The sequence below is a fragment of the Patagioenas fasciata genome, chromosome 5 (assembly GCF_037038585.1).
Source record: "Patagioenas fasciata isolate bPatFas1 chromosome 5, bPatFas1.hap1, whole genome shotgun sequence".
NCBI classification, from domain to species: domain Eukaryota; kingdom Metazoa; phylum Chordata; class Aves; order Columbiformes; family Columbidae; genus Patagioenas; species Patagioenas fasciata.
In genome coordinates this window covers 37,388,562-37,414,654 of record NC_092524.1, presented here as the reverse complement: position 1 = coordinate 37,414,654, position 26,093 = coordinate 37,388,562, and the positions used below count along the sequence as shown (strand labels likewise).

General features: G+C 37.0%; 1 protein-coding gene across 1 annotated transcript in view; it reads right to left on the bottom strand.

Moving 5' to 3' along the window:
* RASGRP1 (RAS guanyl releasing protein 1) overlaps positions 1–26,093 on the bottom strand; it is a 42,245-nt gene that overhangs the window by 6,182 nt on the left and 9,970 nt on the right. The window contains exons 3-12 of the mRNA XM_065839630.2: positions 16,469–16,574; positions 13,651–13,713; positions 11,677–11,808; positions 10,440–10,593; positions 7,030–7,203; positions 6,202–6,318; positions 4,652–4,927; positions 2,337–2,417; positions 1,567–1,671; positions 419–528 (exon numbers count right to left, since the gene is read on the bottom strand). Of these exons, the coding sequence (XP_065695702.1) occupies positions 419–528; positions 1,567–1,671; positions 2,337–2,417; positions 4,652–4,927; positions 6,202–6,318; positions 7,030–7,203; positions 10,440–10,593; positions 11,677–11,808; positions 13,651–13,713; positions 16,469–16,574 (1,318 nt within the window). The remainder of the gene's footprint in view (positions 1–418; positions 529–1,566; positions 1,672–2,336; positions 2,418–4,651; positions 4,928–6,201; positions 6,319–7,029; positions 7,204–10,439; positions 10,594–11,676; positions 11,809–13,650; positions 13,714–16,468; positions 16,575–26,093) is intronic.

The following is a 26,093-nucleotide window of genomic DNA, read 5'->3' as shown; positions in this document are numbered from 1 at the left end:
AATAATCACTATTGTATTTTTCCATGCTTTAATATGTTAAGAAAAATGTTGTTAATTTGACCAAAATATATATTTGCCATTTCTCTATTTTTGAGGAACAGGTTCATCTTAGGAAAGTTCTTTAGTAGTATACACTGAATATCATACAAAAACTATTTCTTTTTTCTATTATCTCTCTTTCTTTTTCTATTATCTGTTCTTCCTCCTACGTCAGCTTGGTTACCACTGTTGTAAGCTCATGAAGATGTTATTCACAACACGTTTAGAAGATGCTTTTGTCAGTTATGTCTTCACTTTTTTTGTGGCCGAAGAGGATAGTTTTACCACCCTAATGATAGAAGTAAAATTTAAAAACAAAACCCCCAAACCCCTCCCAAAACAGATGCTACAAAGTTGATAAACAGGACTAGGTACTCACCAGTCCTTAGCCATTACACAAAATGAGAATGGAAAACTGGCAGCTATCTTTTCAAATTCTTCCTGGGAAATGTATCCATCCTGATCATGGTCATAATTTTTGAAGACAGACTGTGCAAGATAATGGTAGAATAGTTTATAATGAGGATGGGCTGAATTACCATTTTAGAGAGTCTCCACAATATTTATGGATTTCCTCTCCCACTTTCACCCAGTATCAAAAAGTGCAACAGTCTAGCTGTTTGGTTTTTTTTTTCACTTGAGACTAAAGAAGCATTGATTTGTAGCAAAATATACATAAATCAACATAAGCTGGACTAAATTCTTCACTACACAATGACAGCTCTTCTTCAGTTTTGCTTTAAGATCATTAGGTCCAGGCCTACACATACAATTTGCACTAATGCTCTCAATTAGTGCTCTCAGCGATCACCTCTGTAGCCAAATCAGCATAGCTGCCTAGCTTATTTCATCAGGTCAGTATTATTTGAAAAGTAGTTGTATGGCAGAATTGTCATGCAGGCACCTATTTCCACTTATGGAACAATATTATTATTTATCTCTGGCCCTAAGGCAAGGATCACACCTGCAATATATTCCAAAACAGCATGTGTCAAAGGATACCTAGCAATATTAGAAGTATTTAAGAAGGAAAAGAGATGAAGCAGGCACGCAAAGACAAACTCTTTACCTCCCTCTCTCTGTCAGTTTTGCAATCAATCACATGAGATACTTGAGGATTTCCAGTAAAGTGGGTGACCCAAAAGAGAGAGAAAAAGCAATGGCTGCTAGTAACAAAGGCATTGAGAGGCCCACTTTCAGACTCCATCAATAACATGATGTTGGAGTCCCTGGTAGAATGGACTCCCTGGCTTCTTGAAAGAATGACTCTGGAAGTATTAAGACACAAACCAGGATTCACACTCCCTGTTGGCTCTTTAGCTGTTTAAGGAATTTCCTTCCATGCCTCAGGGGCCACCGCTGCTATTTACAGTGACGCAGAAACGTCTGTTTCTGAGGGCAGAATTGCTTACATACTCAGCACAGCTTTGAATGTGTCCAGTATTTTTTCCCTTCTTTGTATCTTTTCATACCTAGAAATTAAGGCTGCAACTGATATGTAAGGTAAAATGGGCCAACCATACTTACGTCTACCATCCTCTGAACATGTTTGCTGACAGTTTTTGGATCAGGTTTTGGGGCTACTCCTGAGGCCCAGTCTGCAACTACTGGTGGTCTGGAAGGTGTCAAAGGCTAGAATAAATTGAATGGAACCTCATTAGTACCATATGGAAAGATATTCAATATTATACTTTCATTTGTGACAATGGACTATGTGATACAGGACTGCAGAATTGGTCTGTGGACCCAGCATAATACTTTTGATAATTACTTCAGAGGAAGCTCTTCCCTGAACTATCCAAAAGTGGTCATTCCTTAAATTTTCACAGTTCTCTAGCAGCCCTGTAAATTCACCATCTTTTCCATATTTATAAAACAGGAACAAAACTACAATACAACACTCATGGGTTTCATAATTTGAATCACGTGAGAATTCTTCGTTTAAAAGAACTAGTATCGATTGCCAAGACTGAGTCTGATGTCGTGTCTCTAAACAAGTAACTTCATTTGTGTTTGTGTTCATATTGTAAAACCTGATATGGCGTCAACTCTCCCATGTGTTCTAGCTTAGGCTATATCATCAACCAAACAAATGCTCCAACAGATTTTGCTCAGCCTATAAAGCTAAAATGTTTTAAATTTAGCAGAAAAGAAGAAGAGGAGAGGGAAAGGAAAGGAAGGGAAAAGGAAGAGAGAAGAGGGAAAGGGGAAAGAGGAAAGGAAATTGAATGCAATGGATAAAAGTTATGTTACTCATTAAAAAAATCTTTTTGTTAAGAATCTGGAAAGGCCCTTACGGCAGCTCGGTGACTTCGTGGCTCTCGTGCATATGAAAGCTCATAAATTTCATCTTCTGTGTAGTAAAGATCAAGGGACAGCTGAAAACAAACACAACATTAGTTTAATCATAAAACAGTCACTGCTACTTGATAAACTTGTTCCTGGCATGCATTAGTATTTTTTGATGGATTAATTCTGAATTTAGGTTGCACCTAGAAAAAGTGCACATGAGCTGTGCAGGTGTTCACAGTGATTTGAAATGGGTACCTTTCTAAATTCCAGACTGTTATTGCCATTATCTGGAAATCTGTAACATTACACAGCTACAGTCATTAGCACAGCAAGTGACTGTAGGCATGATTAACAGCCAGTTAATAAATAACCTGAAAAAATCCTCTTACTTCTATGACATTCAAGTGGTCCATTGTTTAACTAAACAGAAAAGCACCATTCCAGTGAAACTGTCCACCAATTCAAATTCTCAGGAAACTCTTGTTTTAAACATATCATATTTATCCAATCCAGCTGAGATCATGTTAAAATAAGAACTATATGCTGAGGATAAAAGATAGACTTGCATATATTTAGGGAGAACCTTTAGCTGTTACCAGCAGTTATGTAAAATGAGAAACATTACACCTGGGTAAAAAAGGAATTTGAAAAAACTATCAAATTTATACCTTTGCTTTTGCATCTGTCCTGGAAAGTTGTATAGCAAACATTTTATTGACTGGAAACAAATTTCAAGCTAAGATTGAAGACTGGTAACATGACACTTTTTGAGTATTTACATGAAAATATTCACACTAGACACGTGACTGAATAGAAAAGCCAGATGTAAATCTGTTACAAGCCTTAATCTATGGCAAGTCCAAAGAAAATATAAACTTTTTACAGGAAGTCAAGATCACAGCAGTCAGGTATATAAACTAAGAAACCAAAATATGCTATTTTATCCAATTAAAAACCTTACTCAAATTGCAGATATGCAAAAATTTGCTTGCGAACAACTACAAGAGTTACTGTTGTAGTCATAATAGTGAATAATTCTTCTTGGGGAAGTCTTAAAGTAGTTTCTGACACTCAAAAAACTAAAGTCCAAATGTTACACTACTTCTATGTATTATTGACTTATGTATGTAATTACTAATATGTCTTCAAACTGATTTGCCTGCTAATGGGAAAGTACATGACTGAAGGAAACAGAAGAAGGAGAAAGACTGCTGGAAAAATCAGGGAATAAACAGGAACATTATATGCCCTGGAATATTAGCAGATTAGAAGCTCCTGCTTTGAAAGGTAGTTCTTTTAATTTATGTCCTGTCTTATATAGCTGCATGAAATTGTGGCCAAAGTTCTACATATTTGTAATAGCCATTTCTATAAAACATTCTTTTTAAAAAGGGGAGGGACTTAGAATAATTTGAGGCAAAATATCTAGAACATTTAGCAGGAAGAAATTCACCACTTTGTGTAGCTCTATATCAGGCCCTGGGCATATGCGATTAATTTCACATGAGTGCTCCCAGAGAACAAAGAAGCTCAAACACACAAGCATTTTTTATTATATCTATTAGCTTTTTGTTGAAACAAAGCTTGTAACCAGACAATGGAAGGAGCCTATATAATTTTTCCAAGCTAAGGTACTTGTTAAAGGCAAACAAAACTGAGAAACAAGAAAGGTAGATCTACTATTTTATGAAAGGTAGTATTTTAACTTAATAGATGCTGAGACTATTGTTGTGACATACATCCTAGGTAGTATCAATTTTTTAGTAATTTGGCACTAACTAGATATGACTGGAAGCCATACAACAACTGTATTTGACTAATATTTATGTCGGACAGATTTTTAGTATCAGAAGAAACTTGTCGAGAAATGTGGCATGTTTAATCCTACACGTCTTCAGGGACTGAATTTCTATATGGAAGTTTGTGTCAATACAAGGAAGCTTTGTATGCAATCTTCTGCCTCCAAGGTGCATCTAAGGAAGCTTTCCACCTTTCTCCCTATTTAGGCTTAATCAACAGAGGATTCAGAGTGCTTCCTTAGTGAAAGTACAGAGGGAACACACTAAACAGAAATAAACGTTTCCTTCCTTTATAGAAATAATTGGAAGCATACTGTTGAACTGGCACTTCTACACTTGCTGCCAGATGAATCAGTATCACCAACTTTTTATCTTCTATGATTCTATGTACATTTCCTTAAGGAAAACAAACAATCTTACAATATTATGTATTCATTATTAATGGAATTCTCTCCTTAGTTGTTTGAGAGGTATGGAACTATTTTAAAAACTGAAGTATTTATCTCATCCACCAGACTTACTGTAAGCAAATGAACAAGGTCCATATTAGCCTCCAGGGGAAGTGGCATTTCCTGGAGTTGTATCAGTTCATTTATGTGGTTATACAGAGAGTATAGTTTGTATATGTTTATTTTTTTGTCCTCTAAGTAGTCTGGCATGCCTGCGTAAAGTGATATCAAGTCTTTCAGGTGGACCCCAAGGATTGGAATCTTAAAGTTAGTGCACTCGTTATAGGCACGTCGGTAACTGTCATAATTTCTGTAAGATGAAAGCAGTTCCGTCATTTCATTAAACACCTAAAAATAAAACAAACAAAAAAATCAAAATTGGTTATGTTTTTGTTCTGGTCATACAGCATAAGCATTTCTCATGTTACTATTAAGAGGTTTACTCTCCATGACTCTTGAAATGGATTTTAAAATTTTAGACTTCAAATAAAATCTAGGTATTCACCTCACCTAATTTAACTATCAATAATAATTTTGCTTGTGGAAGTTGCTGTCTAATCCTTGATTTAAACCTTCACAAACTGTTAATTGTAGTTCAACTTTAAAGTGTGTTCTGAAGTCACTAATTACCAGCCTTTATTTACCTGCTTTCTATTAGTGCTCGTATAAAATTTCTTGATGCAAAACATTATTCAGTTGATGGACACATATGCAGTCCACTCCTGATAATGACAACATTTGTAAAAAAACATGCTTCGAGAATGAGCTTGCTAACTGGTTTTACAGATCCTGAGAGCTGCAACCATCACAAGTGGGAGGTCATACTTGTGGTCTCTACTGCAGGTATGCACTGGTCACTCAAGCTGATCATATTGTGATTAAGACAGGTTCATTAGATACCTATAGGAAATCTTTCAAGCTCAAACACAATAAAATAATAAAACATGTTAGTCTCTTAAGAAGTGTCTTCAGATGCCATTTCATTGCTAAAAATACACTTTCCTTCACAGTTTTAGTGGCTGGAATCTCAGCAAAAAATAGATCCATCTGTATTTCACAGGAATTATGACTGATTCCTAACATTCCACTGTATTATAATGTGAGTGTATCAGGACTAGGTTTCTTCAGGTCTGAACTAGATAAAATCTGACATAGGGAAATATCAGATGAACAAAACCAAACCAGTCTTTTCAGTTTTAACTCAAAGTCCAGAGCTCTGTTCTAGCATTTCATAGATTCAAGATGGTCAGTGTTGCTATGGATGACAACTGTTCTGTTCTCAGACGCTCCAGGATCCAATTCTCCACTTTCAGGTTCAAATGCTACTCTGTACTACTGCATACAAATAAAAATGCAGCTTCTTGTCACATCTGAGTGTTGAAGAGAAACTTTATACAAATCTTGAAGAAAGATGGGGTTGGACATGTGGGAGTAACTGGTGCCATAGAGATGAAATGACAAAGTAAAACCCTCCAAAACGAAAAGAAGTCTTCCTTTTACCTTTTTTTTTTTTCTTTCCTGTCTTTCCCTCCATCTTATTCAATGATGGTTTTCATATGTGCAATGACAAAAAAAAAGCTAAAGGTTACCTTACTTGTAAAACTTAGAGCAGGAATACCAACCTTAATTACATCATGAGGAATGCATGAGCTTGTTTCCTTGAGTCTGGAAATGGAACTGTGACAGAGACCTCCTATCACTGCCATTAATGTATTGAAATTCTGGAGCTGGTGGAGCTTCTGTGTTGACATACAAAAACATTAGTATTTATTATCTACAGGTTCAAGTTGTTCAATATGCACATCTAAATTCTACATTTCCTCTATTGTCTTCTAAAGTCTTACAAGTTTCGTGCCACTATCCATTTGACTTCATTCATTTTGGTACCCAGCTGTGATTTTACTGGATGTAACATGTATTTATTCCACTGTCATTAAATCAGATCTTAATTCTGCAGATACAGTAAGACTTCAAAGTACTTCCTCAGTACTTTTCCTTCTTCCCACAGTCTACCACAACTAGGAAACACTGCCTATTATCTTGGTTATGACTGCAGTTGAATTAGTATACAAAGAATAACAATAGGACCAGTAGACTCAGCTGTTATCCAATGAGGCATACCTGGTAGAAGTGCTTCTAATTACAGCCAAAGGCATGACAGTATTTCACGCTTTGGAAAGTTTTGTGGTCACAGCTTGGAATTGCATGAGCTGATTCAAAAGCGAGTCTAATTTTTCAGTGACAACAATTTATTCAGAATGGATATGAGAAAGTCACAGTGCCATGATGCTGCAATATTTGAATGCTTGGTATGAAACTACCGCATATCCAAATATACATGTTGTATGTATGAACCAGCTGACCCTACAGTAGCAGCGTGGGAAGAGCAACTAAAGAGCTTTATTGGAGAAAGACAAAATAAACAAAACACATGGCAAAAGTTAACTGACCTGTGCAACATGAATGAACTTGATGAACACTTCAGCCCGAAGCTGTGGTGTTGGTCTGCTGAGAACCATTAGCTGCACCCACTGAGAGACACCATTGCAAAGGGCAATTGATCTTTCCATTGTTGGATTCTCCTTCACACAACTATTCACAATGTAGTTCTGATAATCTGAGAACTTAAAAAAAAAAAAAAAAGTAAATGAAAACTCATGTATTGTTTCTTAGACCTCAGGTTCTGTGTGCAGATATGGGTTTGCTTTTCAAATGAGACATACAAGAAATATTTTTACATCTCAAATATCCATACAACTGAAATCTCAGCTTTGTCAAAGCTTTGTTCAGTTCAAAGCAGAAAGCTTCAACTAATTCAATTAACTGAAAACATCTTTTCACCATAATTTTTGTCATACCATTTGCAGCATGTATATCTCAGGAGCCTTGACTCTTATAAACCTTCAGCTGAGTAGAACTGGGGCTTTCCTCCCAGCCTCAGTGGCTCCATAAATTAATTGAATCTAGGCTTCTACAGAGAAGGGTAAACTGAATTTAAAGTGTAATCTAGTAACTCCGTGATAGTTTAAAGAAGTAAGAAAGTTACACGTTCAGTTTATGCAGCTAGGGCAGACTTCTGAATTAAGATACACTAATGGAGAAAGCAAATTCAACGAGATTAATATAAAGCTGAGATAAGACCATTAAGAATGAGGGCTACAGATTCCATAATATTTTTAATACAGTTTGTGAGATTCTTTTACTGAACCAAAGCAATATAAAATTGTTCAGTAGATGCCTTATGGGACAAATAGATTTTTTTTAAGCCATTCTACCCATCAAGATCAAGGAGAAACAATCACTTGTTTTTGTTAATGCAATGTTTATCCATTCTCTTGATTTATCCATTAACAAGAACATACAAGAGTTCAAATAATCAGAAAAGGTGACATGGGATTTATATATCCAATCTTTACTGTGACTAGTAACACTAACATCTTACCAAAACCATTCATAGCTGTAATAGACACATATTCCTCTCTTGAGGCCACAGGAGTAGGCTAAATGGCATTGATCCTTAAGAAAAGGTCATAAATTGTTCGGCTGCTATTTGTCTCTTGCTCTCCCTCTCTCACTTTCTCTCCACTTTTTAACTTTTTTCCATGCGTTTAATTAGAACTATTAACACTTTAAAGAGCAGATATGACAGCAGACATCTCTGGATTTGTCCTCTTACTAAATTAAAAATGGAAGAAACATTAACAGTAATAGGTAGAGCTGTCTCTGAGATTACATAGTACTTACAACTATTGTTCGAATTTTGAACCTCAGCCAGATTTGGCTGGATCTTGAAGTCTAAGCAACTACTCTATGCAGATAGGTAATTTTTCAATATCTGACTACATAATTATGGACTTCATAGCAGTTTCAGTACAATTATGAATCAGTTTGATTAGTTTGTATTTTGTTCTCAGCAGCTCTCTCCTTCAGAAAAGATTTTTTTTCTAATGCTGAACAAATTCGTATCTAACATACTACTTAAAGTTTCAAAATCATTTTGGTGCAACAATTTATTAACGATGTCAGCTGTAACAAGATTGTTAGTGGCAGACATGGTAAAGAAGTCCAGGTACTGAAATAATGGAAGAGCTTGATATTGCAGTGGCTAACTTGTGAACCTCAAGAGGAAAGCAGAATCCAGTGTAGCCTCCCTGTATTTTATAACTACAAATTAAAATGGTTTCCAAACCCCAGCATACCTGCAGTCATTACTCTGTGAACAGCACTCCCTGCATTTTTCTTTGCTGTAAGAAACATGGTGTCTCATGGAAGATTTTGCCATGTGCTGTATATGTTCAGGGGTCAAATACTCTTTTCTGACTTCCAAATGACTGAATCTATGTATAGTTAGTGACTGATAACACAGCAGGTCATTTGCAGTCTTTCTCCCAATACTTGCTGCCATGTTAGAATAATAAAAGGATTCTGTGGCTTAGCATATCATGCACACATTCTGCAAAGAGTTAATGAATATAGGTATTTCTTAATTACACATTATTTTTTGATCTGAGGTCTCAGTAAACTCAATTTATACCAAAACATATGCAGGGACCCTGCATATAAAATGTATACAAGTATGTAACTGTTGGAACTCTATGACACACCTGACACTCTGACTGCAATCATACTTGTTATACTCATTAATCATTAATTACTTGATGTCTGCACAGAGCTTGAAAATGTGAAGAGTTATATAAGTTTTGCATATTATTACTACCTACAGGCAGCAATCTGTGCATGACTTTGGTTCTATGGATTTTTGAACTTAACACAAAACATGAAGAGTCACATACTGTCAGTTCAAAATAAAGTACACTACCACACAACTGTGAAATTTTTCACAACCTAATGAGAGCCCTTTTCCTTGTAAGACTTCATCTTTAAATTATAGTGTTAAAAACAAAACCAACAAACAAACAAAAAATCCCACTAAATAACCAAATCAAACAACCAAACCAATCAACCAAAAAAAAGAAGCCACTTGGCTTTCACTGGTGTCATCACACTGACTTTGCAACCGTCTTAGATTTTGGTCTCTAATGCTCACTTTTCCAGGTGTGAACTGTATCACGTTTGAATAGAAGTAATGTTGTGGCATATAAGGATGGAAGTGAAGCCAAGTTGCATGGGATAGTTAGTATCTTATCAGTTACCAACATAGCTGAGAAAACAAATCAAATTAAAGAAACCATGAATTAGATAAGTCTTTAAGAATTGTTTGTGTACTTGCAAGCTTGTCTAATAAAATATTTTAACCCACCCTTACATTAAAAAGTGGCATTTCCTCAAGTGCTTTCTTATCCTTAGTCTTCATTTTGTTATCCACAATCAAAAATGGCAAGCAGAGTGCAGTGGACACCTTCTAGACAGATAGTCCATTAGTCAGTGTGCAAGAATGCTGCGCAGTTTCCTACAGCCACAGAAGATGGGCATTCCCAGAGAATATTCCAAGTTTCCTTCATCCCATTTCAGCCTGATTACTGATTTCAGTTAAAGGAGCCTGCTTGTTCCTGTGCCCAATGACACCACTTGTTTTAACACAAAGAAATTATTTGGAAGAAGATCAAACGTTTTACTCCTCTTCTTTCCAACTGACCTTGCCCCAACTCTGTTCCACAACTGCGTGAAAGATTCACTCTCCCTCTCTCAAATGACTGCAGCAGATGGGTATGTACTCCAAATAAATAACACTGGCCACCTTCAACACTAGTACGACGAAGAGTCTGGACACAGACTTCACTTCTCCAATAGCTTCCACTACAGGGTTAATACTGTAATACGACCCCTCTCCCATGTTCTCTACATCCTTCCCATCTTTGTTTAAAATAAATAAATAAATAAATAAATAAATAAAACTTACTGATATTCTTCTGAAAGACTTAAATTCAAGATAGGTAAGGTGATCTGACAGCTCCTCTGGCTCAAGGTGGTCAAAAAGAAGCGAGACTTTCCGTTTCTTACTGGTGTTGGCCTTTACACGCTGTGTCAGCTTTCTAGACCAATCCCTAGAATTTCTTTTAGACAAATTTCAAAACAGAATTACCCTGAGTTATTTTCTGAAGAGCAAACTTTTCCTCTCTCCCTAATACAAAAGTGACATTGCTTTCAAGCCTTACTGTAATAAAAAGTGAATTATTTGATTTCTAAACAGCAAGCTCTTTTAATGCATTAGAGGATATATGACAAAACATTATTATTAGTCTTTATTATATTGATGTAGCAGATAAGTACAACACAACTACCTTACTAAACAGCATGAGACTATATATTGCACTTTCAGAACTGCTTTCTGTAACTTTGTCTTCATTGAACACACCCAGTGCTCCTCCATTTAATAATCCATATAGATTTCCTTGAGCAGCCTCTGAGTATGAACTATTTGCCCCTGGAGCAATGAAATTTCATTGGATTTAAAAAATTAGATATCCACTTTCATAACCAGATATAAAATGTATGCGAAACTCTACTCCGCTTTTGCCTGTGCATTTCCAACCAAAGTGACACTGTTATGCAATTCCATAGAACTCCCTTATTCTCATCTAATAAGGAAGGTTCTCTTCCCAAGAAAGAGCTATGTGATGTATAGCTCTTGGATTTATTCTTGATAGGACAAGTATTTTTGTAACTAAACTCACATAAAATAGCATAGAGTTTGACATTGTAATAAACTATATCTTCTGACTTACCTTTGGTGTTAAAAATATCAACATCTTTTTTCAACCTCATCTGTTATCCAGTCAAAATGTATTCTCCTTTCTCATTGACTTCAAGTGGTCTTTCAAAATCATTAGGCCTCTACAGATTTTCTAAGTTCCTTGGATAGAGTGAAATTTATCTAGCATAGAGTATCAGCACAAAGTCTACATAGCTGTGAAATTCAACCTAAGCCATTATTGAAAGTCATTCTGTTCCTCTATGTAATATATATTCCATCTATGATAATGTATAAACTCTTCTAAGAATAGATAACACATGCCTTATTAAAATTAACCCACTATAGGACTATTATCCTACTATACTGGAAAGACACTATATTTGAATAAAGGAAATTCAGAGCAAAAGTTTTTTTCTGAGCATATTGAGACTTTGGCACTCACATTTGAGTTGTGTCAATGAGACGACAGTGTAACTCCTCACCATTAGCTTTAACCAGTTCCTGAAATTCCTCCATAGTTGTGGATAGTTTAGAGTCCACTTTGAACATAACCCAGAACTCTGTGATCCAGTACCTATTGCGCATCGAAAACACAAAAATGCAGAAATAAAGGTTTTGCTCTAATATCAGTGAGGCTGAAATTTACGTAGTTGCTCCTGTTTCTGAGTTGTATTTCTTCTTGACCAACTTCAGGGGATAAATCTTGGTTTTAGATTCTTTTGCTAATCTACTTTGATTTTATCAAAAATAAAAATTTCAAGAATAAAAATTAATTAGAAACCACCTGGCTTACTGCTGTATAGAACTACATTACATATATATTTGCAATAAATTCAATATTGACATTTCTAGTTTCACATTAGATCTAGATAATACGCATGCTGATTTTTCCTCATGGACTTCCTAGGTAATTTTATATATTCCTTTAAAACCTGAAATAATTTGGTCTAGGCATCCAAAAACTGCACTATGCTAGTCAAAATTTTATCTCTTAATTGAAGAAAAATGTACTAATTAAATATATTTAAGAATTTACAGGTAATTCAGTCTCACATGCACAAAAATATTTTCATAGAAATACACATTTTTATGTTGGACATTCAAATTGTTTCAGTCATATATTTTATATTTCAATTCCTATGTGTTACCCATTGCGGCAGCTTGACCCTGGCCAGCAACTAAGTACCCACCCAAGGTGCTTGCTCACTGCTCCCCTCCCACAGCAGAATGGGGGAGAGAATAGGAAGGGCAAAAGTGAGAAGAATGTGTCAGTTGAGATAAAGACAGTCTAATAACTGAATGAAAGAAAAAAGCCAACCAATCAACCAACAAAGTGATGCAAAGGCAAGCACTCACCATCTCCCACAAGATGCCCAGCCAGTATTCAAGCAACAGCTGCTTTGGGATGAATACCACCCCAAGTTACTGCTGAGCATGATGATGTATGGCACAGAACACCCCTTTGGTCAATTCATATCAGCTGTCCCACCTGTGTCCCCTCCCAGCCTCAAGCTCACCCCCAGCCTACACTCTGGTGAGGCAGAGTGAGAAACAGAAAGTCTTGACAATCACTGTTCAGCAGCAGTTAAAACATTGCTGTGTTTTACTGACTGATCAAAAGCACAGTATCATACCACATGCTAGGAAGAAAGTTAACTCCATCCCAGCCAGACCCAGTACACCCATGCATGTAAAAATATGTACATGCTGGAAAAATGGAAATGCACATTCTTATGGATGCAGATCACATACAATACCAAAGCATTCTGTCCTAGTCAATAATCTGCTTTGTCATAATAAAAGCATCACCATTTAAAACAAATTTTACTTTTACTTTTGCAAACTTTACTTTTACTACTCATTTCCAATTTTGTGCAAAAAAGAATTATTATATGCTATTCTATTATCAGAGTTGAATCTTTTTTTCCTCTCTCTGTCTTCTCTAAACTGAGATATCAAACTTTACTATACCTAATTAAAAAAAGAAAAAATAATGCAGGATCATTGCAAATGACTAAGTAGAATTACTAAGGAGAATTACCAACCAAATACAATAGATTTCTGCTTAATATAAAAATTGCTGCCATGTTCCACTTCATTTTTAATAGACCTGTACAATAACATTATACACACTGCTGTCAGTTCCTGAGCACTGTCAGTTTTCGCTGCTGTTTGCGATACAGATTCACACAGACTCAGTTCAAAACAGTGACCCAACAGGTCACGCGCTGATTTCAATGGATCTGCAAAAAGTCAGTCCAGCCCTTTTGTTTAAAGCTGCTAAAGGGAACCTTGAAAGACTCAAGTAGTATAGCTGCTTCTCTTTTTAAAGTCAGCTTAAGATATGCAAAAGCATTCTTATGTATGGCACATGGATAGCTGCAAACTAAAAGCTACCAAGCAAGAATATTCTTACCTCACAAAATAGCATATCTTCACACACAGCATGGAAGATTTCTTTTCTAAAGCATTAAGATACGTAAAAAACTGTTAAGGAAAACCACATTCATTCACATATGACATGAAATGTAACATGCTTGATACTTTCCTACCTGTAAGCAGCCAAAAACATTCTACTGATGGAATAAAATGTCAGATTAAGGTTTTACACACGTATACAAAGTATATCCCAAGATAATGGCTATAAACTGAAAGAGAGTAGACTTAGATTAGATATAAGGAAGAAATTCTTCACCATGAGGGTGGTGAGACACTGGAACAGGTTGCACAGAAAAGCTGTGGATGCCCCATTCCTGGGAGTGTTCCAGGCCAGGTTGGACGGGGCTTTGAGCAACCTGGTCTACTGGAGGGTAACTGTGCCCCATGGCAGGCGGAGGTGGAACCAGATCTTCAAGGTCTTTTGCAACCGAAACCATTCTATGATTCTATGAAAATCGTTAGCAAAAGTTTATTTTAGATATGACTACTCTGAGTAATACTGATGTAGCCACCCAAGTACTGAGTATTGTTAAGCAGCGAAATTATCCTGCTTTCCAGATGTGTTTCTTTGCAACATGTCTCAAAATTTCTAATAAAATTCATGCACTTGCACATCTCACTAAAATTTTAAACTGTCATACCAAGTTTATCAATTACTGCTTTTATGAAGAAATTCTTTTCCATTAATTACAATTCACTGGAGGTTTTCCAAAAAAAGATGCCATTTTCTCTTAAACATAGCCAGTTGTACAGAATGGTAGTGAAAAACGTGATATGCCTCTCTTTGCTAACCTCACTTTTCTAACCTCACTTTTCTAAATATACAACAGTATTGATTTGACTTGCTGTGATAAATGGAAAGAAATACCCATATTTTAGCCTATTAGCTCCATAAAGCATGCATGGATATTGTAGCCAATGTGTTTTGAAGACGTGGAAAATCCATTTGGAAAATGTATTATGCACATCTTCATTTTTCTGTTGTAGATTACACAGATTTTCAGTGCTAAAAAACCATAACTTAAGGAAAATACCTTGTGGATCCTACCACAATCTGATTGAAATTAACTGCAGCCTAAAACTATCACAACTGAGGGGACATACCATCTACAATTTAAGCACCCACATTAAGTGCTCAAATTAGGTTGACTATAGAAATAATGAGGTCTGAATAAGTTCCTAAATATTTTGCAGGGCCCTGAACCAAATGTCTAAAATTAGATGGCTTACAAATCATCCATAACCATTTAAAATCACTCACATAATTTAGGTGATGGAAAATGGTGAAACTGGGACATTTGCAAGTTTTTTCAAAATACAAGAGCCCAGACTATCTGATCCATTCAAAACCATCATTACATTTCAATGTCTTTACAGGGAGCTATAGACAAAGTCAAAAATAAAGCTTGCAAAATATGCAAGTCTGACTTGAATCACTTCTCTGACCACAGAAAACATGACTTCTCAGAAATATGCAAGCAGTTACTTTCTTCCATTTTCAAAGAGTGCATGAGCATGTTAAACACAACACCACACCGTAGTTGCAGCTCAGCACACTTCAGGTAACACTTGTGGCGAGAGAAGCAGCAGGACAGTCAGAATCCAACACTACAGTAAAGCTCTGCTTTAAATAATGCTACTTTTTAAAGTCAGTAAAATGCAGAATTTAGGGGAAGAAAGGATTATCTAAATTAAATTGTACCAAAACTGGGTGGATATACTTCACATATCAGGTATGCTTCCTGTCATGTGCTCATCTAATCAAGAGTAAACATTCTGTAAAGTTGAGAAACCAGGTAATATATTCCACAATTAAAAATTCCTAAGGTAGACTAGTATGGCCAGTATGATCTAGTAGTTTCATTGTGAAAAATCTAGTGAGCCAGAAACACACGTTTAAGTCCAGCCAGTCACCTCAAAATGGGAACAAACTGAACGGAAAAGGTTATGATTTATTTCTGTGCATTGTACTTCTGAGAGTGTGAGTGAGAAATATTTCTTGAAAATTTTCATCTCCAGATCATATAATCAGAATATTTTTTAAAATTACACTTTTATTCTTTGCTCTTCTACTTGTATAGCAGACAGAGAAAAATAACTGAAACTTAGGCCCAGGTTCACAGTACATAAACGAGGTGCCTACATTAATCTAAGACCTGCTATATGCTCTCTCCATGGACAATGGAGAGTGATTTGTCCTAGTTAAAATCTGAATTGGAATTTCATCTTTTTCTCTGTGGATCATAAGCTAAACCAACCAGACAAACAAGAAACCACAACCCTAAACCAAACAAAAATAAACTATGTGTCGTGGTTGAGACGGACAAATGACATGGACCAAGTTCTTCCAGGATGAAAGTAGTAGATGCCATTTATTGCCACAAGTGCATTTTTATACAGTTTTACCAATTCATGTGTCTCTTCACTATTGGTTACAAGTTACAGCAGTAACATCTCATTGGTTAATTTTGCTATCATCAGTGTTACTCTTCTACTCCCTTCTCTCTCACGGGTACATCCTTAACATCTCCGGATACTCCTTTACTCCCATCTTTCTCACGGGTAGGCCTTCATATCTTCAAGGCTAATTTCTGTTCCCGTGCCCTCCATCAGGGAATCCACGGACCCACCGTAGTCCCCCACAACTATGTAACCAAAAACTATAAAGAGCAAGTATATTGTTTAATTAGATGAACAGTATACACCCATAGATTGAATATCCTCTACTTACCCATTTCAAAGTTGTCAAGTTATCTAATATTACCGTAACAGCAGGTAAATATTACAAAGGATATAGATCAATGAGTTTCTGAAGCATGTCTGCAGATGAGATGATAAACTGATGCATGGTCAGAATTATCTTTAGCAGCTGGTTGTTTTGACATGCATTTCCTTCTAAATCTGAAAAAAAAGAACGCATATTCATACTGAAATCTTGGTGTACACCTTGGTAAACAACTTGCAAGAGGCTTTTTCAGAATACTAATTCTAATCAGGCCTGTTCACCTACACTATTTCAAAGATAACAGTAACTTACTAGCTTAGGAAGTGCATCATCTTTCTGAAGAGAGCTATATAGTAACTATATTTAATCAACAGGATTTGGAAGACCCTAACAAATAAAAAGTCAAGAAAAAAAACAGTTGTGTCTCAAATACACTCAAAATATCCAGATAATTATACATGATGCTCTCAGGCCAGCAATGCACTTATATGTTTAGCTTTAGGCAGGTGAGTTTAACCTTTGAAACAAATCAATGAATTGCGGAGTAAAATAATTCAGTTACTGATCCATACCAGTCAGTCAGTGGCATGACTGAACTTCTCAAACAGAATGGTGGTTTTCTTAAGTGTTTGTGGGGGTTTTGTACAACTGGCATACACAACACTAAAGTACATGTACAGGTTAGGATCTATAGCTAGACCCACACTGAATGAGATATAACGTATGCAGAAGCCCAGAAATTAACCTACGCATACTCCTGGTGGTGGATCTAAATGTCCTTCCACATTTCCTTGAACTATGTGTTACAAGGATTTCACTTGAGGAAGGTTTTTAGACTACATCTGTCTCCTGGGTCTTGTGTTTTTTGTTTTTTGTTTTTTTTTTTCCACATTCAGAAAAGATCAAGGACATCAAATGTAGCAGGAAGTTTAAAAAAGTTTCCATTTCTGTAAAAAACACAGTAGGGACAGTGTTCGTAAGTATTAATAGACAACAATTAATAGCCTGCCATGAGAGAACCTAGAGTAGTTTGAATTGAAATTAGACATCCTTTCAAACACACACAAAATATTACCTTTTTGAATAATCTTAAATACATTGTCCTCTATGAAGATACATGTAGTCATCACTTAAAATAGCAGTAAGAGGAACAATATACAGAAAAAATGCACAATAATGCTAAATGGAAGAGGTAGATGAAACAGTAGATTTGCAGCATATGAAATGACATCTATTACTAGAGCAGAAAAAAACAAAACAAAAAATTAGATTGCGCAACACCAAAAATGAACATGAAACAGCCCACTTGCAAAACAATATAATTCATGTTAGTCATTGAGCAAGAGTTTCCATGCCCATCCACAGGGAGGTACCAAATGTGAAGAAAGAACCTCAGAGCCCAGGGCTTTCCTTCTGAACAAAACATTGGATCTTTGGTAGATCTAACAAAGCCTGATTTCCTCTAGATTTGTCTCCTCTGTTCTTCACAGTAGTCCTATTTATGCCTTTTATTACTATGCTCTCCCTGAAAGTCTTTTCCTTCTCTCCCCCACAACAATACTGTAACTCCTCACTTGTGTTTGCTGTCGGCTACACCAAAGCAATACATGCTGTGGTTGCATTGCGCTGAGTGGCCAGACAGCAAATACAATCAAACCAATGCTGGGCTCACACAGCTGCCCCTACACCAATGTGGGCATCAATCTGGGTGTCTCTCTTCTACACAAGCAATTCTTTGAGATCCCTGCCTTTCCATCAAATCTAGTTTAAGCTGGCAGACAGACTGACTCTATTTCATGCAGAGTAGATATAGTTTAGTAGGGAGGTGTGTATCACTCAGAGCGGCCTAGATCTGTAGTTTCCAAGTGAAGTTATTGTTTTAGCTGACTGAAGCCCTGAAAGCAGAGGACATGCTGGGTTTCATATATCTGGTGTGGGTAACTTCATTCTTCTAGCAAAAGCATAAACAGTTTGGAGGAAACTCAATAAACGGTCTAGAAATATCTTACTACAGCCAGCCTCTCAGGCAAGACAAGAGGAGAAATCCTGATCAGTAAATTCTGGCAGAGTATATGTGAACATGCAGCAAGTCATTCAGCACTATTAAGCCCAGAATGAGAACTTTTTCCATGAGGTGATCTTCAACATTGAACATGAGACACCATCTTCTGAATCTACCTTCTGTAGTTACAACTTACATTGTAAGAACCAGTTCTCCCTACAGCATTCTGGGGGAGCGGAAAGTCTGCCTGTCCTGCAGCCCCATAGATGAGAGCAGCATAAACCCCAAGTAACCAAAAGTTCTTGAGCTGCCTTTTGACTTACACTACAAGTTCTCAGTTTAATAGCATGAACTGAAGTTTATACATTCCTTGTTTTTGTTCTCACATAGTTTAATTCATTACTTAAAGAATCTTTCTGGAATACAAACTGCCTAGATATTACAGCAGGCGCACTGAGGGCAAAACAGCAAAGTATTCAGCCAGAGAAGTGGGAAATTTGCAGAGGAAGGCTGGAATATCAGGAATCAATACTTATTCTTGCCTTTAGTATTTGACATTTTGTACTCTTCCAGTGTCTTCAGGAAGAGTAAAATTATTTGAAGCCTTGCACACAGAGGCCTGTACCAATTTTCATTCATTTTACAGAAGTTGGTGTTCTGCCAGAGCCTCCATCCAACAGCTCTTGTTTAATCAGAAAAGCAGTTCAATATATGCTTAGCTTGGAAGCCAAATGGTTATGTGCACAGATACAGCTGTAATTAAATCACCAGCTTTTCAGAAGTGCTCAATATAGATCATCTTCAGCTGTCAAAGACGGCAAATAACTCTCCCACAGTTTCTCCTCTGTGCGTATTCCAAAATCCTCTGCCACAAAACAACACAGGTACCGTGTGGCACCAGGTTCCAGACTGAATTTGTCCTCTAGAAAGGTCTCTTTTCCACTTTAAAAAGATGCAGAGAAAAACAGTATGTTCTGCCTACTGTTAGTGATTAGGTCAACACATGTCTGGTATAATATTTTCTTGCATAATAAAAGTGAATTTATGCTTCACAACATCCAGACCTAATTATCTCACAACAGAGAGAGACTTCATTATGACACATGCAATTATTTTGCAGACATTAAAGCACTCCTAGGTTTTGTGCTATCCATTCTCTCACCCAGCTAAAAGGCTCATCTCCACAAAGGAAAACATTGTATTAGCGATGGTTTAAAAACCAGAATAAACACCCTGCTGAAAAACAATCTTAAGGTTCTCAGTAAAGTTCAGCACTCAACAGCAAGCTTACATGGAATTGTAGCAGCATATGCTTTTACAAACTCATGCACTATGAAATATTCAATGTTATCTTCTTGCCCAATTTTAAAAGGAAGCCCTTTTCAAGTGCATACACCATGATACAGCAAATGCTGCTAAAAAGAAAAATCTTGAGTCTGATTCCTCTTCCATTTGTGTCACAAATTCATAATTCAAAAAAATCGGTAGAGTTAAACTGGTAAAAACAGGCCTTGGGTGAGAAGAGACTCCAGCTCAGTTTTGGTTTCAGAACTGTCATTTGGTCTTTCTCATCTCTGACCACTAGATCACTTCTTTCTGGAGAGCTAACCTGCTAAACATAGCTCTGTCTAAGGAAGTAACAAAAATTATGGTAAACTATCTTTGTGCAAATGGTGGAGCCAATAACACGGGTTTCCTGACTCTTGCAAGAGCGTCTCTGAATGCCTTTGCAGCATTCTCTTGAACCTCCAGCAGTTTGTTTTAAAACTTTGAGACTCATTTTCACTTCCGTTTGTGTACCTGTTTCTAACCACACACCCTGCTGCGCGAAACCCACTAAGTGAATACTAAATGAAGTGCAATGGGTGTGTTTCAGTTAGTCAATTTACCTTAAAGAAAGTTGCAAAATATTGCATAAGCCTTAGCTTTGTTGCACTGCATCAAAATGCAAAAAATCCACTGGTTACATGCTTTTCCTCCTATAAATGCCCTTATTGTATAATACTATGATGTTTTAATAAATATTCTCTGAAATAAACAAGGAAGTAGGAGTTGAATATACTTTTCCAGTCGTTACTACATAAGTGAATGAACAAAGACATTTAGGGCAAAATATTCGATTATCTATGTAGTAACACAAAGCCACTAAAAGTTACGACTACTAAAGTTTCATCACATACGTGAGACTCAGAACACACAAGGGTAAGAACATCCTAATCTAGGCCCATCAGGCACCCTATTGCATGACCCATTTGGTGGCCCCCTGTAGTCCATGATTTAGAAATAACTTAAGTCTCACTTATTCCACAAATAGCTGAAAGAATCAAAGTACTCGAAAGGCAATAAGCAAGGCTTTAAAAGCAAACTGTCTGCTTTTCACCAGGTCCTGATGGCTACCAAGCCTGTGGAAAACATACTTAACAGAAACAGTATGTTTAATAGACAAGATCATTGTACTGAGAACTTCCCACTCATGAGTGCAATGATAAGGCAACAGGAAGAATGCCAAGGATGTTTTAACTGAGCTGGATTTTGCAAGAAGGAAAACTTAGGTTTTCTAAGTCTAAGAGGCCTTTATTTCATAAGTATTGTCTTTATTTCATAAGCAGGTTCCAACTCCATCACCTAGTGTTCCATTTGAAATTAATCAGAAGTGAATCACAGTTCACTGACATCACATGATCAGTGACTAAGCTACTAAGAACATGAATAACTTTTTGTAAACTCCTTAAGTCTTCCAGTGGTTATCAAAAAGCAGCAACAAAAACAATGCAATGGCAGAAAGCACCAAGCAACTGCCAGGCAATGTCACGAAGCACAAAGCTGAAGGTCCTGGGTTGCTGCTGCACTGATGTGCTACACAGAATTCTTCAAAGTGCTTTTTTTTCTGGTACCTTAAAGAAGACAGTGTAAGGATGGTATTATAAATGTCTGCAAAGATTATTAAAGCAGCACATGATTTGAAACCTGGGGAAACTGTTGCTGTTAAGGTCTCAAAGACTTCGATGAAACACACAGACATGTATGAGACATGGAGGTACATGCTAGGGTTTAGTGACTGCACTGAAACAGCCATAAGCCAATGTCTCTGCACAACATGCAAAGTACAGTACTACAAGAGAACCTTAGAATGTCTAAAAGCAAACAAAATTGAAATAAATGTTTCATGAGTATTTCATTAGTACATCCTGGAACCTCCCTTCACAAATAGGAAATGCTCCGTTCCTCTTCAGCTTTAAACTTACACAACACACAATAGTCTTCTTACTACAGGCTTACTATTGCCACATTGAAATTTGGTACCCTGTAACAGAGGTAGGCATCTAACTCTGTTAATTAAATTGATCACATTTGGTCAGAATCGGATTCATAAGAAGCCACCATCCTGCTCATCAGTTATGACACTATAACTGAGGGTCAGTGTCCTGGTTTTGTCTCGGATAGGGTTGATTTTCTTCCCAATAGCTGGCATAGTGCTGTGTTTTGGATTTAGTATGAGAATAACGTTGATAAAACACCAATGTTTTAGTTGTTGCTAAGTAGAGCTTATACTAAGTCAAGGGCTTTTCAGCTTGCCAGGCTCTGCCAGTGAGGAGGTTCACAAAGAACCCGGGAGAGGGCACAATCAGGACAGCTGACCCAAACTGGCCAGAGAGATATTTCATACCATATGACACCATGCCCTGTATACAAACTGAGGAGTTGGCCAGAGGAGGAGGGGTTACCACAGCTCAGGAACTGGCTTGGTATTGGTTGATGGGTGGTGAGCAATCGCACTATGAATCACCTGTTTTATATATTCTATTATTATTATTTTCACTTTCTGTCCTATTGATTTATCTTTATCTTAACCCATGAGGTTTACCCTTTTTCTGATTCTCTCCTCCATCGCACTGCAACAGTAGTGAGCAAACAGCTGTGTAGGGTGTTTAGCTACCTGCCAGGTTAAACCACAACGCTCAGCAAGCAGATTCAACTTAAACTAGGGGGTTTACTTTTTGAATTGGAAGTAGCCTTTATTTTTCAGTGACAGCTGAATGCTCTATTGATGGCAGAAATCAGAGCTAGAAGCTAATGTACTCTATTCCCCTGCTCCAATGCAGAATAAGCTTCCTTGAAGACAGTATGCTTCAGAACCAGTCTAATTTGTTGTTAAAATTCAACAGCGACAAGAATTTTGCAGCCTCTGTAGGCGACTTATTCCTACACTTGAGCAACTCCATCATCGTTGAGCTCTCCTTGCTGTCTAATCAAATACTTCAGGCAACTTTGGGAGCTCTAAACCCATTATGCCTGGCCCCTAGCAGACAGAACAAACATTCTCTTTTCCTTTTTGACATATTTTCTTTATTTAAGGATTGCTTACATTGCCTCTTTTCTGAGCTAGGAAACATCAAATCTGTCTTTTTCTCTTTTTCCTCAGAAGCCAGGTTTTCTAGATCTCCGGCCAACTTTAGTGTCCTTTTCTGAACCCTTTGCAGCTTGCACCTTAATGAAGCAAACCTGAGTATAGTACTCCACAGGAGGTCTTAGTGTCAGAATCAGAGTATTATTTTTAATGTCTTGTACATAATACCTTTATATATTTTTTTATCTGTGTAAATGTACATATATAATGTGTAGATAGATAGATAGATAGATAGATAAAAATGAGCACACACATCTGTCTTATCTCCTTAGAGTTTCTGTGGTGGTACGTTAAGTCTTTTTCAGTTTCAAAATCCATCTTCACATCTAGATTCTTTTCTGCAGAAATGCTGGATACCAAGGACTCTGTCGTATTCTTTTTACAACTGATTATCCTAAGTGTAGAACTTCGTGGCTGTCCTTGGTGAATTTTTCTGTATTTCAGATCATTATTTTAAGTACTTAATATCTTTCAGAAATAACATAAATGAATTACATTGTCCTTATAAAGATGACACACTAATTAAGTAAAACAATGATTGCTTTAATTTTAGGTGCAGAAGAAACAGGTGGAATCCTGAGCTCTCCAGCTTACATTGACATCTATACAGGATGCTGGTGTTCCCTCTCATGCAACAAGAATGCTATAATTATTAGCAGAGAGCATGAAAGTACTCAGGGAATTACACTAAAGTGTTTGGGTTTTTTTAATTGGCTTATTGTCCACACATGCTTGTAACTATTGAGTCATACATAAATTTATTTACACAAGTAATTGGTCTAAGGAAGAAAAACCTCCAAAATTAAAATGAGAAGACATCAGTATTTTTCAGGGAGGAAAAAATCACATTACTTTGTGATCTTGCACCAACAGAACCCTAAACAAGCCAAGTAAACACAGATGTTGGAAGAAACCCTATAAACCTGACATTTCTCTAAGCCTTCAAACTCCTTGCAGAATGGGGTGGGGGGAACTCACTGCTGTTCCTCCAAGTACTCATTAACAATGCACATATATCCAAGACACAAGTGAATCTAATATGCATCCAAAAAAGATAATAAGATTGTTCTGTATGAGGGTAGGGAACATTAGGGGAGAAAAAACCTCAAGGGAAAGCCATTACCCTCTCTCAGAAACAGCTTTTGGAAAGCTACATCTTGCAGAAAGAGCTCTGGGTTGGTAACTCTTTGAGACAAAAACAAGAAGATAAAAGCTCTTGTCAAGGGGAAATGGGATAATTTTGAGAAATTAAAATGTACTTCAAGAGAAACCAAATGAGGTGTGGGTGGAAAGCATTCCATTAGTCTTGAAAATTCAGATCAAGTACACAGAACAAGATAAAAACTTAAGACCCACACACACACACATTGTTCTACAGCATGTTTAAAATATTGATTTCAGCAAACTTAGATGTAAACTTTTAAATCAAATAGTCTTTTTTTTTTCCAAGTTCTACAAAACATAACTTAAGCATTTGAGGTTTTATCAAAGGTGTAAATCATGATACTGGAGCCATATGCAGCTCTTGAGCTACAGGCAACTTTTTAATAATTCAAGTGTAATGCCTGGCAACATGGCTGTGCTGGCATAAGCACTGATGGATAAAACAAACAAGACTCCCAGAACAGAGTCAGAAACTTCCAAGGCCTGTATTTCTATCTGACCACTGAACCCAGCCGCTTGCTTAGCACTTACTCATCTCACAACTGCAGTGTTTTATAGTAAGCTTCTCTCTAACTGTGTGACTGGGGCAGCCAGTCATCAGATGCAAAGAAGCATGAAGTCAGCCCCATCCCAAGTTTTAAACTGTAATGGACCAGCAGACATGAAAGCTGCTTTCCTCTCAGGGACTTGAAGATGTTGCAGATTGCTTAGATCCCTGTTCCCAGCCTTGATTTTCATTACTGGCACATACTCCAACTCTACTCCTGCTCTAATATTTCTGACTTACTGTTTCAGATTTCCCTCTCTCACATACCTCAACTTCCTAGCTGTTGCTCTAACTTCTGGATGTATTTCTGGGATTAGTGTTTACACACGCTCTGGCAAACTAGCTTCTAACCCAGCAGTTGTGGCATGCCTTCTCACACTGCCCCACCAGCAAGTAGGCTGAGAGCGGGCAAGAAGCTGGGAAGGGACATAACCAGGACAGCTGACCCCAGCTTACCAAAGGGATACTCCGTACCTTATAATGTCCTGCTCACCAGGAAAACTGAATGGAAATTTGCTGGGGCTACCATTGCTCAGGGACTGGCTGGGCATCAGTCAGCTGGCAATGAGCAATTAGGCATTTTCACATCACATGTCTTTCTCGGTTTTGTTTGGGTTTTTTATTTTTTAAAATTTTGTCATTTTTGTTTGGTTTTATGTGTGCTTTTGTTGTTTTTTTTTTTTTTGCTTGTTGATTTGGTTTTTACTTATAAAACTGTCATTATCTCAACCCATGAGTTTTCTCACTTTTTGCCTTCTGATTCTCTCCCTCACCCCACTGAGGGCGGGCTAATCGAGCAGCTGTATGGTGCTTGGCTGGTGGCTGGAGTTAAACCACAACGGTTCATCCTTAGACTGAAACATCTCTTGTTCACCACAGACCAAAAAACCCAAAGTTTCTAAAACCCCCACAGCTTCAATCCAAACTTAAAACATACCTAATCATCAGGTAGCATTATCAAATATCTGCAGACAGAAGAAGCTCCCCAGTTGCTGATTCAAGCTACCCGCAGTATGCCAAATTTTCAGAGAAACATTCCCACATGCGCTCAAGTGTAAGCTTTATTTGCCCCATTGTATCAGTTGGTCTAGAAGAGAGCAAAAGTCTCATGCCTTCTAAGTACTATTGCAGGGCACTTCTTAATATTACTAACAAAGGTATCTGATAAATTTATATGTTAATCAACCTAAATAAATACTTCTTTTTTTTTTTTTTTTTAATGTATACATTTAAAAGAGTAACACTGTATACTGGACATCAACATTAAACACAACTGGTTCTCCTGGAGGAAGGGAGAAGACAATCTCACCCAGACCCAAAGTCAGTATTTTAAAGGTGAATCTTTTTCCAAAAAACTGTTAAAATATAAAATAAACTCTTGACATCTCACACTATTGCACTCTGCCAGAGGAGTTCCTTATGTCAAAAGAAAGATATTATGACATTTCTCTAAATGATCTTTAATCACAATATAGGTGGCAGGAGGCACTGAATTTTTCTTAATGTGACCTCTTTATACATTTGAGTATTAAAACTGCAGTCTTTGGGGATTCCTAAAGTCATCTGCAACCCAA